The sequence below is a fragment of the Phyllostomus discolor genome, chromosome 3, assembly GCF_004126475.2.
Source record: "Phyllostomus discolor isolate MPI-MPIP mPhyDis1 chromosome 3, mPhyDis1.pri.v3, whole genome shotgun sequence".
NCBI classification, from domain to species: domain Eukaryota; kingdom Metazoa; phylum Chordata; class Mammalia; order Chiroptera; family Phyllostomidae; genus Phyllostomus; species Phyllostomus discolor.
In genome coordinates, this window is record NC_040905.2 from 7971970 (window position 1) to 7990165 (window position 18196).

General features: G+C 44.2%; 1 protein-coding gene across 2 annotated transcripts in view; it reads left to right on the forward strand.

Annotated features, from left to right (window-relative positions):
* The window catches only part of TTC33 (tetratricopeptide repeat domain 33), a 35736-nt gene extending 18063 nt beyond the window's left edge, over window positions 1–17673 (forward strand). For both annotated transcript variants that reach the window (XM_036020183.1, XM_036020184.1), the window contains 4 exons: window positions 4840–4921; window positions 6346–6477; window positions 10056–10756; window positions 10801–17673. In XM_036020183.1, coding sequence (XP_035876076.1) covers window positions 4840–4921; window positions 6346–6477; window positions 10056–10409 — 568 coding nt within the window. In that variant the 3' untranslated portion in view covers window positions 10410–10756; window positions 10801–17673. The remainder of the gene's footprint in view (window positions 1–4839; window positions 4922–6345; window positions 6478–10055; window positions 10757–10800) is intronic.
* The last annotated feature ends 523 nt before the right edge of the window (window positions 17674–18196 follow it).

Genomic DNA, 18196 nt, shown 5'->3' on the forward strand with positions numbered 1-18196 from the left:
GGGAAAAGTAAGGGTAAAGTGTTTGCTACTTTTGTGTTAGGGTAGACTTTTTTTTCTTTACTTTTTATAAAATGTATGATTAGCCAGCTCCTGTCCCCCCTTTTCATGTCTTCCATGCTTCTGTCTGATGCTTCCCCAGACTTCTCTTGGAGAAGGGAAGGTGAGACAAATTAGCACCATCTAATATCACAGGCTAGCCGTGTTCTGCAGGGTGTAGTGTATGTAACTAAATCTTTGATCTCTGAACTCATTACTAAGGAGAAGATAAAACTACGTGGAGAACTGGAGAAGTATTAAATGGGAGGGGGCATTGGGGAAGCTGGAGAAAGCTTTGGTCTTGTAGTTAAAGGGCTGGCTTCAAATCTTCATCTTTGCAGGGTTAATACTGTGTGCCTCAGGATTAGCCCTGTAGCTGCTTTCAACCTTGGTTTCCTCTTCAGTAAAATGAGAACAAACAGGGCCAATCATGTAGGATTTTTGTAAGTAATGAGTTACTTTTCATGAAAATAATTGTATGTTAAATAATTCCATTTAGAATGCTTTTGAAAACACATACTTCAGAAAGATAAGTGTTGCCATGTGGTCAGAGTGGTCTTCATGAAGAACAGGGGGTCTCAAGTTGGTGCTAGAGTGGAGAGAGAGCCTTTGAGTCGGTGCAGGGGAGGAGGAACAGGATGCCAGTGGTGCCAGCGTGCGGGCACTGGGGACTCGCGAGGACACAGGCCTGGTGTGTGGCAGGGACGCGGCCCAGGTGCAGCCTCGGGGAGCAGAGGCGTGAGTGGGGAGCAGCAGGCCCAAGAGCGGATGGACAGGCCGGCGTCGGAAGAGGTGCGTCCCTGCGCCGCACAAGGCCTGCGGAATCTACGGCCGCTGCACTTGCTAGCAGATGGCGAGTGAGAACGGTTATCATCGAGGAGCAAGGTCATTTTCCAGAGAAAGAAGACAGAACGCAGCGCATTTGCAAAAGCCTTTCATGTTGTGTCTACAATAACATTGGGAAATAGTATTTAGAGATAGGCTTGAAATCACCTCCTGCTTTTAGAGGTAATACTAAAGCTTAGTGGATAATAGCACGGAAAGATTACATTTCTTTGTGATATCTAATCTATCTGTCTACCTATCTATGTAATTTTATTAAGAAAGTTATACAGAATAGCTGTAAGTAATCAGAAATGGCTGTTAAATTTTATTAAGTATTGTTGAGTGTCACGTACTTTTATTTCCCCATTATCTATTAGATATGAAGCCTTTCACAGTTTTTTTCTGAGGTGTACTCTACATGGTCCCGTGGATTTAATACTTTATTTTTTATCACATTAAAAATAATTCTTATTAAATTTATTGGAATGGCATTGGTTAATAAGATTATATAGGTTTCAAGTGCATGCACATACCATTTCCCATGACTCTGTGGGGGCCGGGCTCAGCAGGGCGGCTCTGCTCCGTGGTGTGGTTGGGTCACTCACGCGGCTGCCGGCGGCCGATCTGCGGCGGGAACAGCTGGAGTGTGCGATTCTGTGACACGTGGTCTGTGTGCCCACCTCCCCAAGTCAGATCTCCTGCCGTCACCATGTGTTTGCCCCCTTTTCCCTCACCACCCCTCACGCTCTTTCCCCCGGTCACCGCCATAGTGTTGTCTGTGTCTAGGAGTTGGTGCGTGGCTGACTTGTTCGTTCATTTGTTACTTTGTTTTATATCCCACATGTGAGTGAAACCAGATGGTTCGTAGCTTCTTCTGTCGGACTGACTTTGCTTAGGGTGATACTCTCGAGGTCCGTCCAGGTTGCTGCCAGTGGCAGCATTCCGTCTCTCCTCGCGGCTGCGCAGTGCCCCTTGTGTACGAGCGCCGCGGGGCTCTGCCCGGCCCTCTGTCGGGGGGCACCGGTGTCTCCACCACCTGGCCGCCGCGCGTAGCTGCGGCGAGTGTGCAGGTGCAGGTGCGCGTGCCTGTCTGTGCGGTTTTGTGCTTTCGTGAGCTGTTGGGTTTAATTTGCTAATCCTCGATGTGGAATTTTTGTATTTATTTTATGGCCTAGGAAGTTTTCCGTGATCAGTAGGGTCCTCTTTTCTCGGGTAATGTATCTTTCTTAGGATAAAAGTGTACTTTGTTTTTATCGCTCACTTCTCCAAATATGTTGAGATGCATTAGGCTTCTCCTTGTGGAATTAACACTTTGCTTTAGGCGCTGGCAGCTATTTTCTTGTCGGGGCCTGTTCCGCATCGGCCTAATTCATCCACAAGGACCGTGCACCTTATTTTTTCCAGATGTTATCGGTATGTGTTAAATGCCGTCGTGTTGGGTGCTGCAGCTGTGCATACCTGGATGAGCACAATACCTGTCTCGTTGTCTGCATAGAGCTTTTGGTTTAAACAAGCACAGAAGTAACTGGAAACGTTCAGATCGTCCTGTGAAGAAGAAGAACTGGGTACCAGGAGCCGGTCTTCCCCAGAGGGAGTCCGACGAGGGGCCACAGAGCCCTTCCCCCAGGAAGCAGGACGGCAGCTGGCTGGGCTCGTCTGAGTGAAGGGACGGAGTCCTGTTAGTTGTTTTTGCTTTTTTCACATGTTGTCATTTTATCATAGATTTAATATCAAATTAAGGCAGCTTATTATAATCTTGCCCATTTGCTAATGTGTATATTCATTTGATCCAAATTATTCCATGATACCCAAAGTTAATTTCTGGCAAGTTTTACTTTGTAACATTTAGGTGTACGCTAAATGTGTGAATAATACAGATGGTAAAATATTTTACGTGATCCCGGTACCTGAAGTAGAAATTGGGAGATTAGAATTGTGACTTGTTACTTATTTCAGAGTTCACCGTCGAGTGTAGCAGGAAGTAGACCAGGGTGGTTGCTTCAGCGCAGTGAGCACTGAGAATGGTGCTGCCGTGGGTGGCGGTTGGCGGCGGCGTCGTGTCCATTTGCTGTGGGAAATGACCTTTGTTCCGTGTGTGTGCACCTTCCCGTGACTTCCGAGTTCCTCCCCACTGGTGCCCGAGTGACCTGAGCCAACCCGAGCGGTTTGTCCTTGTCAATAATAAATGAGAAACCTTTAAAGACCTGTTTGTTCTTTTGTGTAAGTAAACAGTTTAAATTATTACTGAAGGCAGATTTTATGGCTGAACCTAACCCTATGTCCAGATACTTTTAAAAATGATAGTGAATAAAACTCAGCAGTTTAATGTTTTCTTAATGTTTGTTTTTTAACCTTTTAAAAAATCCTCACTTGAGGATACTTGCATTGATTTTTAGGGAGAGAAGAAGCGGGGGTGTGGGGGTGCGAGGGAGAGAGAGCGAGACAGAGACAGAGGAAAAGAGAGACACCAATTGTTGTTCCACTTATGTGCCCTGACTGGGAATTGAACCGGCAACGTTGGCATTTGAGGGTGGCGCTCTGACCGACTGAGCTTACCTAGCCAGGGCTTCAAGTTCAAACTTCTTATTCCTTCTTTGTATGTTCCTTTTTATCCTCTCTTTTGCTAAAAGGTACCAGGTGAAATGCTTGCATCTTTTCTCTATTATTCTTTTTAAATTAAAAGTACGTTTTGCTGAAAGGATGCTACTCCAGCTGGAAGGCTGGGAGAGGAAGGATGGGAAGAATGGAACCCTTGAGGGGTTAGCGTGAGCATCTAAGCAGTATGGTCTGATAGGCGTTAATGGCACAAAAGCAGCTAGTTAATTCCGTGTGGTCGGTGATACTTTTTTTTTAAGATTTTATTTATTTATTTTTAGAGCGAGAGGAAGGGAGGGAGAAAGAGAGGGAGAGAAACATTGATGTACAAGAGATATATCGATTGATTGCCTCTCGCACACTCCCAGCAGAGGACCTAGCCCACAACCCTGGCATGTGCCCTGACTGGGAACCAAACTGGCAACCGTTCTGTTGGCAGGCCAGTGCCCAGTCCACTGAGCCACACCAGCCAGGGCTAGTTGGTGGTATTTTAGCAGATTAGTTGGAATTCGTAAACAAAGAATTTTAATGGCACCAGAGAAATTACCTTAAATGGCGTACTTTGAATTGCTTTAGGCAGGGTGTAAGCTAATATTAATGTGGAAATAATCTAAAAATAAACGTGAACCTCAGGCTCCCATCGAGGGTAACGAAGAGCCAGCGTGGGACGCCCCTGTTTACCGCCAGCCGAGCACGGAGTGTGTTCCGAGCACTCCAGCCCACCCTGAGGTCTGTGCCTGCCGAGGGGCGTGGCCTGACTCAGTGCCCATTGCCGGAAAGCCAGGCAGAGCCATCACATAGAAAAAACTAAATATACTTTTTGGCCAACTCAGTACCTCTAGAATGAGTGACAGCACATGTAGACATTGAGGTTGATGAGAAAAACAAAAGTTCTTGTGGTGACTTGTGAGCCTGGGAAATAAATCTTAGAGAAAGATTTTCAGGATCTCTTTTATTTATATTTTTCTTTTTTCTTTCTTTCTTTTTGTTTTTTTGCTGTCCTTTCTCTTTATCTCCTAAATTTTCCCACCTTTTTTTTTTAAAGATTTTATTTAATTATTTTTAGAGAGGGAAGGGAGAGAGAGAGAGAGAGAGAGAGAGAAACATCAATGTGCGGTTGCTGGGGGCTGTGGCCTGCAACCCAGGCATGTACCCTGACTGGGAATCGAACCTGGGACACTTTGGTTTCCAGCCCGCGCTCCATCCACTGAGCTATGCCAGCCAGGGCTAATTTTCCCACCTTTTTAACATCGTTGTTATCAGTTCTTAATAGAGGTATTTCTTGATAAGCAATTACTCCTTAGTATCTGCATTTTAAATTTGGTGATATATGCTCAAGAACCTATTGAAAATCTGAAATAAAAGCAACTGTAACAACCGCAGGTACCGAGAGGCGATTCAGAAGTGGGACGAAGCGCTGCAGCTGACCCCGAACGACGCCACGCTGTACGAGATGAAGTCACAGGTGAGGGTGACGGGGAATTCCACTGTCCTTGCGCAGTTGCGTGGTGTCTGGTGAGCAACGATGGGCCAAAGTAGCGTTTTCTTCCGTTTCCCTTATGAAATACAATTTATTTGGGAAGAAATGTTACGATATCATTTATGGCTTTTCCTGGTGTATCCAGTTTAGAAGTTTGTTTACCTTCACAATGACATTGACTGTTGCTCACCCTGACTATGGTCAGGTGTGAGCAGGTGGGCATCTTTGAAGAAGTCACTGCTGACCTCCTGAAGGAGCGAAGTGGGTCTGCTGTCCTTGGGGATCGGTCGTGGGGACTTAGCAGTAACGGAGCTGCGTCCGATGGTTTGGGTTCTGGATGATGACATTTCCCTGAAAGTGGCCTAGTTCTTAGCAGAAGGTCCGAATAGACTGAGGTTATCGACAGTTGAAAAATAACATTTGCATTTGAAAATACATTTCTGATACTTTGTGGGGAAGTTCACCGTCAGCACCTCTGAGCATTTGGATGAAGCAATCCAGGAGGCTGCCGCCCCAGCGTGTCGGACGTGTTTCCGGCCGGGAGTAGCTGCCATGCCCCCTTATCCATCTGCCTGTCTGACTTCTTTGCTGAAGGCGGTCTCAGCCTGGGGTGCCCTCCCGTCAGCCTTGGTTCTAGTTTATCCCGGAGAAAGCCCAAATGAATTACATCTCCTGAATGAAAGTGGTGTGAGGACCTTCTTTTGGAGAAGTCATTTTCAACCTTTAATATGGACATAATATTAAGGGCAAGATTTGTGGTGAATTGTATGAAATGAGTTATTTCATTTGGAACCCAATAATGGTGGTTGTGTCAGAAATTTTGTGAAATGCATTTGGTCCTGAAACTGTAGATGAAATCGGCCCTTTGCCGTGGATCGAAGGTGGAGGGTTCTGGAACTCCCCAGTTTTGCTGGGGTGTGTGGTGTGAAGAACCAGATGTGTGAGGGCCCGTGGAGTGTTGGAGTGACTTTCACAGCAGGAGGGTGTGCCCCAGGGACAGGAAGTGCGGTTGAACAAGTTTATATTTACCTACTTGTGCAGCGAGACCTGGGCCCCTCAGTCCCCACGAGGAGTAGAATAAACACAAGTGGAGCTGAGAGGTCCGACAGCTCTGAGCTGCCGCGGCCCGGCGTGGCTAGTGGCTCCGGGCAGGTGGGCAGCGGGGCGCAGTACTTGGAGAGGGAATGGTCCATATGTTTATAGTGTTGATGTCTCAGGAATCGGAAGAAGGATATGTAATTCCTGACCCTGGACGGCAGTGGTGGGGGCCAGAACCACGGAGATGCTATGTTTACCAGACTAAAAATATGCTTTTAAAAATGAAACGGGTTGTTCCTGTGTGGTTATCTGCCGGGAGCTTGCCGGTTTGTGGGCACTGCTGACAGTTCCGTGTCTGTTTTCGGCCGTAGGTCCTCATGTCGCTGCACGAAATGTTCCCGGCAGTTCACGCGGCGGAAATGGCCGTGCAGAGGAACCCGCGGTCCTGGGAGTCGTGGCAGACTCTGGGGCGCGCGCAGCTGGGCTTGGGGGAGATCGTCTTGGTAAGGAAGGCAGACGGCTAGAATGCTAGCATTTTATTTTATTTTGATGGGTTTCGATCAAAAAGTTAAACATTTATCCAATCAGTGCAAAAAAATAAATAGCAAATTACCTCTTAAAGGTATTAAACCACGAACACAGATCAAAGTTATTACTCTTTTTTCCATCATATGCCAACTATATCAGGGTCGGAATATTTTTCAGATATTTGGAATCATGGAAATTAATAAAAAATTTAACATAAAATATCAGCATTTGCTAGACCTCGTTTAAATCTAAAATAAGTAACTTTGGGGGCAGTGCTCTTTGTCATTAAATTTACCACGTTGTACAGCGGCGGCGGGAGCGCTTCACCGCGTCACCATGGGGACGAGAGCACTGGCAGAGGGCGCGGGGGAGGGAGGGAGGGAAGGAAGTGGAGTGGGGTGGGGGAGTGTGGTGGCGGTAGCTCTCTGGCCTGAGAAGCTGCTAGGCATCGTGGGGAGAAAAATGGGGAAGTGTAGACGCTTATAAAAGTGAAATGCTCATCGTGTGACGTTTACTATAAACTGGCACTTGATGGATTTGTCAGCTTGCCTGGACTGTGCCTCCTCGTAGGTCGCAGGGGCCCCCTAGGTGAGCGCTGGCTGTGCGGACCGCCCTGCTCTGTTTCGCGGGGCTCGTGTGTTCCTGACGGCTGATTTCCCAGACGTACGTGCGGCTCTAATCCAGCAGCGCCAGGCTTCCTTGTTGTCGTTAAGCAAACAAATATTTTTCATGCTTTTATAGGCCTTCGTGGTTAAAAACAAAATAAAAACCAAGTTTCTTTCAAGGCTAAAATTATTGGTAAACCCTGAATTTACCTTTGCTAGCACTGGCCCCAGTGAGTTGTGGATAACTCAGGTTTTTCTGGTGCACTTGTAAATATGTTATTTCTGCTTATGAAATAAATGTGTGTCAAATACTCAGAAATCATAGGTAGGGGACTTTGATGAGAGGAGAGTTGATTGGAATAAAGTAACTTAAAAACGATAATGTGAAGTGAAATTCACAGTAACTGGAAACCAGTGAAGCCAAAGGCCGTTTTCTCCTTTGCCATTGAGCATGGTCATCTTTTCTCTCCTGCGGACTTAAATCATAGTAGAGCTGGAGAAGAGGCCAAGGAATTTGGTTTTCTAACAGGTAAAAGAACCGAATAGAAACTTACATAATACTTTTTCCATTTTTCCTTTATTCAAAACTTACATATCAGTGTGCTTTTGCTTATAAGTGCCTGTGGTAAAGGAAAAAATCTCTAGGGCAGAATGTTTAGCAAAATATTGTCCTACAGCGAGAGAAAATATACTGTACATGAGATCACGGGTCAGAATTCTAAGTTTTGACCTGTGATCTCATGTACAGTATATTTTCTCTCGCTGTAGGACAATTCTACTTGTTCAATTCTTTTTTCCTGTTGATGTAGTTATATCCATTGTACTTGTAGTGTGTAATTCTTGGAGGAATTAAATGTGTTATTTTGTCCTCATTTAATGTGTTTTAGGGTTCTACTTGACAAAAATCTAAATTTGTAATTTTTATGTAAAAGATGTTTTTTAAAAAATGTATTGCTTGTAGAGAGAGATGATGGGAGACAGAGAGAGAAACATTGATTCATTGTTCCCCTTATTTGTGCATTCACTATTCACTGGTTAATTCTTGTATGTGCCCTGATGAAAACTGAACCCACAACCTTACTATATTGGGATGATGCTCTAACCAACTGAGCTACCTAGCCAGGGCTAAACTTAATGTCATTTTGAAAGACTGGAATGGTTAAAAATTGCTTTGCTTAATGTCATAATGAAGTGATACAGTCAAACCTCAGTTCTTGAACCTCTCCCATCTTGAACAGTTTGGTTCTTGACCAAATTATACATGGAAAACAGCGTCTCTGATCGTTGAGCAAAACTTTGGTCCTTGACTGTACCACCCTCTCATGCTGACCTGTGTGATCGGTCATGCATGCATCCCTAAGGCGTGATGGAGTGTTTGAACAAGTTGCTTCTCGAACATTCTTCCGGAACAAATAAAGTTCGAGAACTGACCTTCTACTGTACTATGAAAAATATATTGAAAGCAAGCTGAAATTTCTAACGTATAATAATTCTTCCTACAGGGGTAGGTCAAAAACAGGTTTGCAGTTGGTTGTACAAGAAACAATACAATAATTAATAAATAATATAAGGATAAACTGTATTTTGTGTACTCACAACTGTAAACCTACTTTTGCCCTACCCTGTGTATAAAAACATAACAAAATAAGTAGTTAAATAGAACAGGTAATAAATTAAAAGTCGAGAGTTGGGTATATGTCTATGAGTAATTATTTAGATTTTTATGCAGAATTGGTTGTGTATATTGGAAAATGATTATAGGTTTTGTTTGGTCTTTTTATTAAATTTAATTTTAATTGTTGTTGAAGTACAATTTTCTATCTTTTACTCCCATTTTCTAATTTTTGAGTTTAGAGGTAGGATTCTTTACTTGAGATTTTTTTTAACATAGGCATGTATAGAAACTCCCCTCTTAGTTCTGCTTTTGCAGCATCCCGTCCTTTCCGTGTATTTTCATTCCCATGTGTGTCAAGATACCTTCTAATTTCTCTTTTGATTTCTTTTTGAACTTACTGATTGTTCAAGATTATGTTCATAGCAAATCATATGTTGCTATGATTTGTAGTTTTATTCCATTAGAGTCAGAAAAGATGGTTGGATGGTTAGTATGTCTTTTTAAATTTGGGTTTTTCTTTTTCTTTTTTTTCAGTGTGAATTTTCTTTTTATTTATTTATTCATTTAAAAAATATTCCATTATGTATGCTGTCACGGTTGTCCCAAAGACTTGTGCTGTGATACAGCGTGGGGCCTGTAGTGGAAGGCGTTCCCGGTGCGCCTGGGGAGAATGCGTGTTCTCCGCGGCCGTCGGCCGGACTGCTGCGCGGAGGTCTGCTACCGGCCCCTGCGCGCTGCGGGCTTGCTCCGGCCTCCGGTTCCTGCCGGTGCTTCGTCCCGCAGTTCTGTCAGTGTTCGCTTTCACGCTCGGGTGCTCTGACGCTGGGTGTGCGCATAGTTACAATCGTTAAGTAATTCCGGGGAACCGACCCTGTGTCACTGTGCAGTGTCTGCCTTTGTCTCCTCTGGCACCCGGCGTCAAAGGCGTGCACGCCCGGCACCTTCCCGACGGCCGTGGGGTAGCCCGGAGAGTCCCGGGATCCGTGTACCTGCCGGTCTGCAGGAGCCGAGCACGCGAGCGCACTTGCCTCGTGCTGAACCCCAGTGTCTCTATCTGAACGGACTTCTAGTCCCCATCGGCAGCGTGCCGGTCACTTTCTCTCACACTTTCATAACCTTCGTCTTTTCATCACGGTCGTCATCAGTAGTGAGGACACAGCCCTGGCTTCCTTCCTTACAGTCTACTATGTTAAAAAAATGTGTATATTATCTGTACCTACATATACATACATACATATGTGGATATTGTGGATTATGTTAAATACACCCATTTTTTAAAACAAAGCAAAAAAAAAAAAACCCAACAAAAACACCTGACCTTTGCTTTCCCTAGGCGATTCGAAGTTTCCAAGTCGCCCTGCACATCTACCCGATGAACCCCGAAGTGTGGCAAGAAGACCTTTCTTGGGCGAGGACGCTCCGCGAGCAGCAGACGGTGGCCCAGAGGAGCGAGAAGAGTGCCGCGCCGGCGGAGGCGACACACGTCTCGCCGAGGGCAATTCCCGACTATGACTTTGAGAGTGATGAGATCGTGGCCGTTTGTGCCGCTATCGCCGAAAAACAGAAGCCCGCGTCGGCAAATAAAACAGTGGTTATTGTGTCGGCCTCTGGGACCGTGGAGACCGTCACGGAGCAGGAGGACGGCGCTGCGTCGCCCGATGGCTCCGTGTTTATCAAAGCCCGATGAGGCCTAGCAGGGGTTGCTTGAGCCCACCTTGTCGATGGCCACTTCAAGTTGTAGGCCTACGGGCATCTACTCTGGAGAAACCGGGCAGAAGCGCTGTTTGTAAAGTGAGTTTTTCACAGGAGGCAGATCAAAACGAACGGGTAGAATTATTATGTAGTGTTGGGACTATGCTGTGATAAGTTATGGTTTAAACTTATTAAGACTGGAATTCTGACTACAGTGGTTTTGGTTAATAAACGTAATCCAAATGTAGACGTGAACACATCTTAAGGACACCACTTGGACATGAATGCTTGCCTGGTGAATGACTCGATGGCCAGTGTTGCTAAAATGCTGACTTGTTGGTGGTCAACAAGGAAGGTAAAAGGTTATGGTAAAAGGAAGGTAAAAGGTTATGGTAAAAGGAAGTCGGCGATTGGTTTCCCTCCTAAAAATACACTGCTGTTACTATTCAGTCTTCTATTTTTTTTTGTTTCATTAGAGTAACTGTGTCACAAAACTTGAATATTTTTGATGTTCGTTTGGATTCAAAGTTTTCATTTGGTTACATGCAGATTCTTTGAAAGTTCAGCTGGAAATGCATGCAAATGTGTACATTCTGGGCATTTTCTGCAGCTTCTGTTAATTCTAATTTATGCTTCTTTTGACTTTGACTTCAAAATAATTATAACCATGGTTGTTGCCACACCTTCAGTATTTGTTGGAGGTAGGAAGTACTTACTGATAAATGTGAGAATGATGTTTTTTGGGTTTTTTTTGACAATGGTAGATAGTCTTTACCACAGGCAATTTACTTTTAAAAAATACATTTTATTGATTATGCTATTACAGTTGTCTCAATTTTCCCCCTCTGCCCCCCTCCGCCTAGTGTCCCCACTCCTTAGTTCATGTCCATGTGTCATGCGTGTAAGTTCTTTGGCCTCTCCATTCCCTGTTCTGTTTTTAACATCCCCCTATTTTGTACCTTCCAATTTGTGCTTCTTAATCCTCGTACCTTTCCCTCCGTTTTCCCCCTTCCTCCTCCCAGTTGATAACCCTCCAAATGATCTGCAGATCTATGATTCTGTTTCTGTTGTGCTTGTTTGCTTGGCTTATTCTTTTGATTCAATAATGGATAGTTGTGAATTTATTGCCATTTTAATGTTCCTCATTTTGATCTCCTTTTTCTTGTATAGTATTCCCTTTAGCATTTTATGTAATAATGGCTTGGTGATGATGAACTCCTTTAGCTTTACTTTATCTGGGAAACACTTTATGTGCCCTTCCATTCTAAAGAATAGCTTTGCTGGCCCTGGCTGGCGTAGCTCAGTGGATTGAGTGCGGGCTGCAAACCAAAGCATCGCAGGTTCGATTCCCAGTCAGGGCACATGCCTGGGTTGCAGGCCACAGCCCCCAGCAACCGTACATTCATGTTTCTCTCTCTCTCTCTCTCTCTCTCTCTCTCTCTCTTTCTCCCTCCCTTTCCTCTCTAAAAATAAATAAAGAAAAGAAAAGAAAAGAATAGCTTTGCTGGGTAGAGTAATCTGGGTTGCAGATCCTTGCTTTCATCACTTTGAATACTTCTTGCCAGTCTCCTCTAGCCTGCAGAATATCTTTTGAGAGGTCAGCTGACCACCTTATGGGAACTCCTTTGTAGGAAATTGCTTTCCTCTTGCTGCTTTTAAGATCTCTATCTTTAACCTTTGGCATTTTAATTATGATGTGTCTTGGTGTGGTCCTCTTTGGGTCCAACTTGTTTGGGACTCTCTATACTTCCTGGACTTGTGTGTCTATTTCCTTCACCAAATTAGGGAGGTTTTTCATTATTTTTTTTTTCAAATAAGCTTTCATTTTCTTGCTGTTCCTGTTCTTCTGGCACCCCTATGATTCAGATGTTGGTACATTTAAAGGTGTTCCAGAGGTTCCTAATCCTGTCCTTGTTTTTATGAATTCTTTCTTCTTCCTGCTATTATAATTGAATGCTTTTTCCTTCCTTGTGTTCCAAATTGTTGATTTGATTCTCCGCTTCATCCTCTTCATTGTTGATTCCCTATAGATTTTTCTTCATTTCACTTAATGGAAACTTCATTTCTGCCTGGGTCTTTTTTATGGCATTGAAGTGCCCATTGAGTTCTTGGAGCATCCTGATAACCAGTATTTTGAACTGTGCATCCAGTAGGTTGCTTATCTCCATTTCATTTAGATCTTTTTCTGGAGTTTTGTTTTGTTCTTTCATTTGGGTCATATTTCTTTGTCTCCTCATTTTGGCAGCCTCCCTGTGTTTGTTTCTGTGTATTAGGTAGAACTTCTTCTACTTCCTGTCTTAGCACACCTGTTAAACTATGTGGGGTGGAGCCTTGGGTCATCACTAGGTGAGGGCAACCCGTGTCACCCCTCTGTTGCTCTGTGTGGGGAGGGGCCTGCAGAGGGGACAGTGCACTGCCTGGCCTCTGGAGTTTTGTCTGGAGGAAGCTGTCCCTGCACCCGCACTTCGCTCTCTCCCCATGTGCCACTGGTGCCCTTCTAGCTGTTGTCCTTGTCCTGAATCCCAGAGGGGTGGGTCTGCGTGAGTCCTAAATCCATTGTGGGCCCTTTAAGAGGATGCAGTTTCTTCTGCCCACACCCAAACCCCCACTGGTTTTTACAGCCAGAAGTTACGGGGACTTATCTTCCTGGCACTGGGACCCTGGGCTGGGTGGTCTGGACTGGGGCTGGGATCCCTCACTCCTGAGGTATCCTTCCCATTTTTTAATCCACCACACATGGATGTGGGGCCACCCTTCCTGTTCCCACGCCTCTCTGCACCTCTCAGGGTCTCTACCCCTGCTACCATCTGGATGCATGTGGCTTCTTTAAATCCTTGGTTGTCCACAACCAAGGCTTCTTTAAACCCTTTAAATCCACAGCCAGGTTTTCTGACAGTGCTGGGTGATCATCGTTTTGCAGTGTGGCTGTAGTTTCTGCTGTAGTTGTGCACAGAGACGAGACGTATTTACCTGTGCCTCCGACTTGATCAGAAGTTGCAAGTCATTTTTTTGATGTACATTTTTTAAAATGAATGGCTCTTGTAGCTGCATCATAAATCGTACTGCAACATTGCTCTGGTCACAAGCAGTATTTTCTTTATTTTCAAAAGCTGAAAGCCCTGATCGGTGTGGCTTAGTGGGTTGGGGCATCATCCTACAAACCAAAAGGCCGCTTGTTCAGTCAGGGCACATGCCCGGGTTGCAGGCTCGGTCTCCGGTTGGGGGCGCTCGAGAGACAACAGATGGATGCTTCTCTTGTACATCGATGTTTCTCTCCCCGTCTTTCCCCCTCGCCCTCTCTCTAAAAATAAATAAATAAAATCTTTTTAAAAAAAAGCTTGAAAGCCTTGAATATAGCTTATCATTTGCTAACAACTTTCCAGCTGATGGTTTGGGATTCCTTTTGTAGATAACTTGTTTGGAACTAGTCAGCAAAAGAGAAATAATTGTAATTTTAAATAGCTAAAGTATATCTTTCTAAAGGAAAAGTAGGGATGTGACTGTTAGAGTTCCGGTGAGTGACTAACTTAGGCACAGCACACATGGACACTAACATGCGATTTGTGGTGCGATCCCATGCACGGAGAAGGGCGTACTGAAGAAGCAGTTCATTGGAACACCACAGCGATGTCCATCCACAAATCAGTATTGCCATTGCTGATGTGAATGATTATTTTTGTAGAACACACATTGCAGTACAGTTACGTAGAACTGCTGGGAACTGTTACTTCTGACACTCAGGGAGCTACTGTTGATAGACACTTAATTTAATCTTTGTTAGAGATGAAAGTGTGTTACTTTATTTTAAGAAATCTCATCCTGTTGGAGCATGTCAGTAATGGTTTATATTTTTCTGAGATGATTTGTGAAATTTTTCTTTCAGTGGAATGTTTACCTCTTATTTCAGAGTCAGAGAAGTCAGCACTTGCCTTGAAAAGTGTTACCTTTTCTCCAAGGTTATACTAGAAAATTAGCTCTGGTTGGAGAGGTTGGTTTTAGAATGATCCGAGAAAAAAACCAAATAATAATTCTATTTTATTCTGTTTAGTAAGAAATATTCTCAAAGGGTAGATAGTTGGGGGTCTACAGAAGTTGGTATGTTGTTTTGAGTAATGGGTATTTGTTTATTGTGTAATTTGGGAATAGTTTTTTATGTATTTTAATGTTTTGCTTATTTTGTGTTATAAGCTTTTGAAAAGTTAGATTGATTTCTTATGTGAATAAAAAATGTGAAGCACTGTGTATAGTATCTCACATGTGACTCACTCAGTACGTGCCACCTTTTTCTATGAAGAGCTCAGATCAGTTTGGAGATAGTGGATAATTTGGAGATATATGAATTTTTCCAATTTTAAGAAAGGAAGAGAATTTCTTTGTAATTTTTTCCTTATCTGAAAGTGAGAAGTCACTGCTTTCAATGTTGCGAGCCACAGGTGGTTATCGGTTGGGGATTGTTCCTGGAATGAGGTCTCAACCCCCAACACGGCCAGACCCAGGATGCAGGGCGTGCCACCCCGGGTGCTGCGTAGAGAACCCTGTGTTTCCTCCCGAGTGACCTCGGCGGGCCGGGTTCGTCCCTTCCCCGCTCAGATACGAGACGTAAAATGCTTCGCACACAGCATGGAGGAGGAGAAGAAATAATCAGGGAGAAGGAGGCAGCTCATGTCTCCAGGCCCCACAAGACGCTTGGCTCACGCCCTTCCGTGCGTGAAGGGGAAGCGCGTACGGTGTTTTATGCGGATGCGGATGCCGATGCGCTGACATTTACTGAACTGACGGACTGTGACAGCACGTTTCCTTACCTGAAAGAAAAGTAATAGATGTTCACGATAGTAGTGTAATTAAATGTGTTTAGTATGCTTTCTGAAACAACACTAAACAGGAAAATTACATGGAATAAAGTTTGTGTGTTTCTTGGCTGAAAACTGTGTGGCCTAGATGCTCAGTGGTCAGGACACTGCCACCCGCCCCGGGCCTGGTAATTCGAGGATTGTACACTATTCTCTCTCTTTTTTTTTTAAAGGTAAGTTTTTTTTTTTTTTTAAATCATTGTTCAAGTACAGTTTTCTCCCTTTTACTCCCAATCCAGCCCACCCACCCAACCCTCCCCTCTTCCCTCCCATCACCACCCTCCCCCTAGTTTTTGTCCATGTATCCTTTAAATTTGTTCCTGTGAACCCTTCCCAATGTCCCCTTAAATTCCCTCTTCTCTCCCCTGTGGTCACTGTCAGCCTGTCCTCCATTCTAGTGTCTTTGGTTATATTTTGCTTGTTTGTTTGTTTTGTTGTTTAAGTTCCCGTTAAAGGTGAGATCATATGGTATTTGTCTTTCACTGCCTGGCTTGTTTCGCTTAGCATGATGCTTTCCAACTCCATCCACACACTATTCTCTAGACAGCGGGTTCTTAGATTACGGACTGTTCGTCTTCAGTCTGCTAACCAATGCTACGTGAACACTGGGAAGTCACGCGAGGCACGGATCACAGGGCCGGAATCTGTCGCCTCCGGGGTCTCCGCCCGACGTTTTATGGGAGCGGTCTCGGTGTGAAGCAATTTTACACGGATGCTCTGTGGCTGGACCATAATGAAGACGAAAGAGGCGCGTCTCAGAAAGCTGGAGTGTCCTAGATCACAGCTGATCGGGGTGGCCTTTTTAGATTGAAACTTACGCTGTATGTCACGACGTCAACAGCTTGTCTCATCGCCTTGCCGAGTGGTTGGAAAGCGGTCATTCCTTCAGTTTCAGGCTGCCGGAATCAGAAGGCCTTCTGAACCAACTCTGGACTTCGGTTTCATGATGTAATGTATCTAAATGATTTTGAGTTGAGTTGACACAAGAATCATAATTTCATAATTGTCTTCAAATCAATAGCTGTATTAAATGTGTTTTCTTCCCGAGAGATTATCACACTGATGGTATATTTTGTAATCGGTGGCATTTTGGGATTGAGAAAGTAATTTGTTTTTAACCAGGATTATAGAAATCTGCAAATGGTTTGCTCATTACCAAAGTAAATTGAGATATGTCAGTGTAGTCACTTGCAATTAAATACGCTCACGTGAATGGAAGACAAGGGGTGGCCCTACAGCTGGTGTACCGTGAATGTGCCTTAGTGTGTGTTGTGTGTGATCGTCACCTGTTGCGCGTGCCGAGGTACAAGAAAGGTGGAGAACGTTGATCTTCACTTGGTGGGGAAGATGGTAAAGATGGCTTCCTTCCACAGTGCTGCTTTGGACATCCAGTAACCGAGGAATCCTGATCTCCCCCTTTCCTTTTCTCCCTCGTCCTCAGGAGAGGGAGTTTAGGGTAAGTCCCTGGACGTGAAAGCTCCCTTCTCCCCTTCTTTGGACGGATGGTGCCTGTGCAGAGCCAAGCCTGACAGATATGCAGGCCTTGCCGGGAAGGTGCTCCGTCTGCCTCCCAGGGGCTGTGCCGGACGGCCCACGCCCTGGTGAGCAGGTCTGTCTAGTTTGGGGTTGATGCTTAGTGGCCATGGTTGGCACAGACCTAAGTTACATCCTCTCACCCAGACTTCTTCAGCAATAAATCTGGCCTTCTTGTTCTGCATCTGCCTGACTCCTTTTGTCCTTCACGTGGCTCAGAAATCAGGAGGGGGCAGGGGGGCATTACATGACTCCCTCTAACCCCAGCGGGGTTATATTTCCAAGTGCAGGTTATATTTCCAAGTGAGGACATTTTGTCTAATTTCAGATTTTTTTAAACCACGCAAATTATGTTGAAAATGGGTGATGCTGATTACAAGGTGACATGTGAACATTTGTTCAAGTGTGATTTACATAAAGTAAAACATCCATTGTGAATGTGCAGTTTGAGGAGTTTAGACAAACGTGAACACCCATGCAATCCGTCATCATTACCACCGAGATGTAGACTATTCCCAGCACCCAGAAGGTTCTGTTACACCCATTTGCAGTCTTTCCCCTTCGCCCCAACAACCAGCACCTGCCTGCTTCCTGTAGCTATAAATTAGGTTTGACTGTTCTAGAATTTCAAATACAGGTATTGTCCCCTGTGTCTGACATTTTTGCTCAGTGTAATGCTTTTGAAATCTGTGTTGAGCTTGATCCATGTTATTGTGCCTATCAGTAATATGTTCCTTTTTTTATTTCTGGGTATTATTCTGTTGTGTGGTTATACCCCAATTTGTACCTTTTCCTATTGTTGATGGACAGCTGGGTGGTTGCTGAATATCTGAAGCTTTGCTCAGTTATAAATAAAGCTGCTGTGTGTGTATGTCACGAGTCTGCGTGGAGATGTGTGTTTTCATTTCTCTTGGTAAATCCCTGGGGGTGGCATTGCTGAGTCTATGCTGAGTATGTGTGTAACTTCAGAGGCAACTGTGACGCTTGTCCAGTTTGTATTCCTACCAGCAGTGGAGTAAAAAAGTTTCAGTTGCTCTGTATCCTTGCGAATGCTTGGTATTGTCATTGTTTTTAATTTGAGTCAGTTTAGTGGATGAGTAGGTGGTCTCTTGGTGGTTTTAATATAATACACTTCCCTGGTGATTGATGTGACATTTGTATCTCCTGTTCAGATATTTTGCCCAATTTTTAGTTGAGTTATTCTTCAGCTTTAAGATTTTTTCTGTATTCTGGATAGAGATTCTGCATGAGATATATGTATTGTAAATATTTTATGCCTCTCTGTGGCTTGCCTTTTTGTTAATGACACCTTTTGAAGAGCAGAAGTGTTTAATTTTGATGAAGTCTAATATTTGTAGTTTTTTTCTTTTATGGTTGTATTTTCTATAGACTGAGAAAT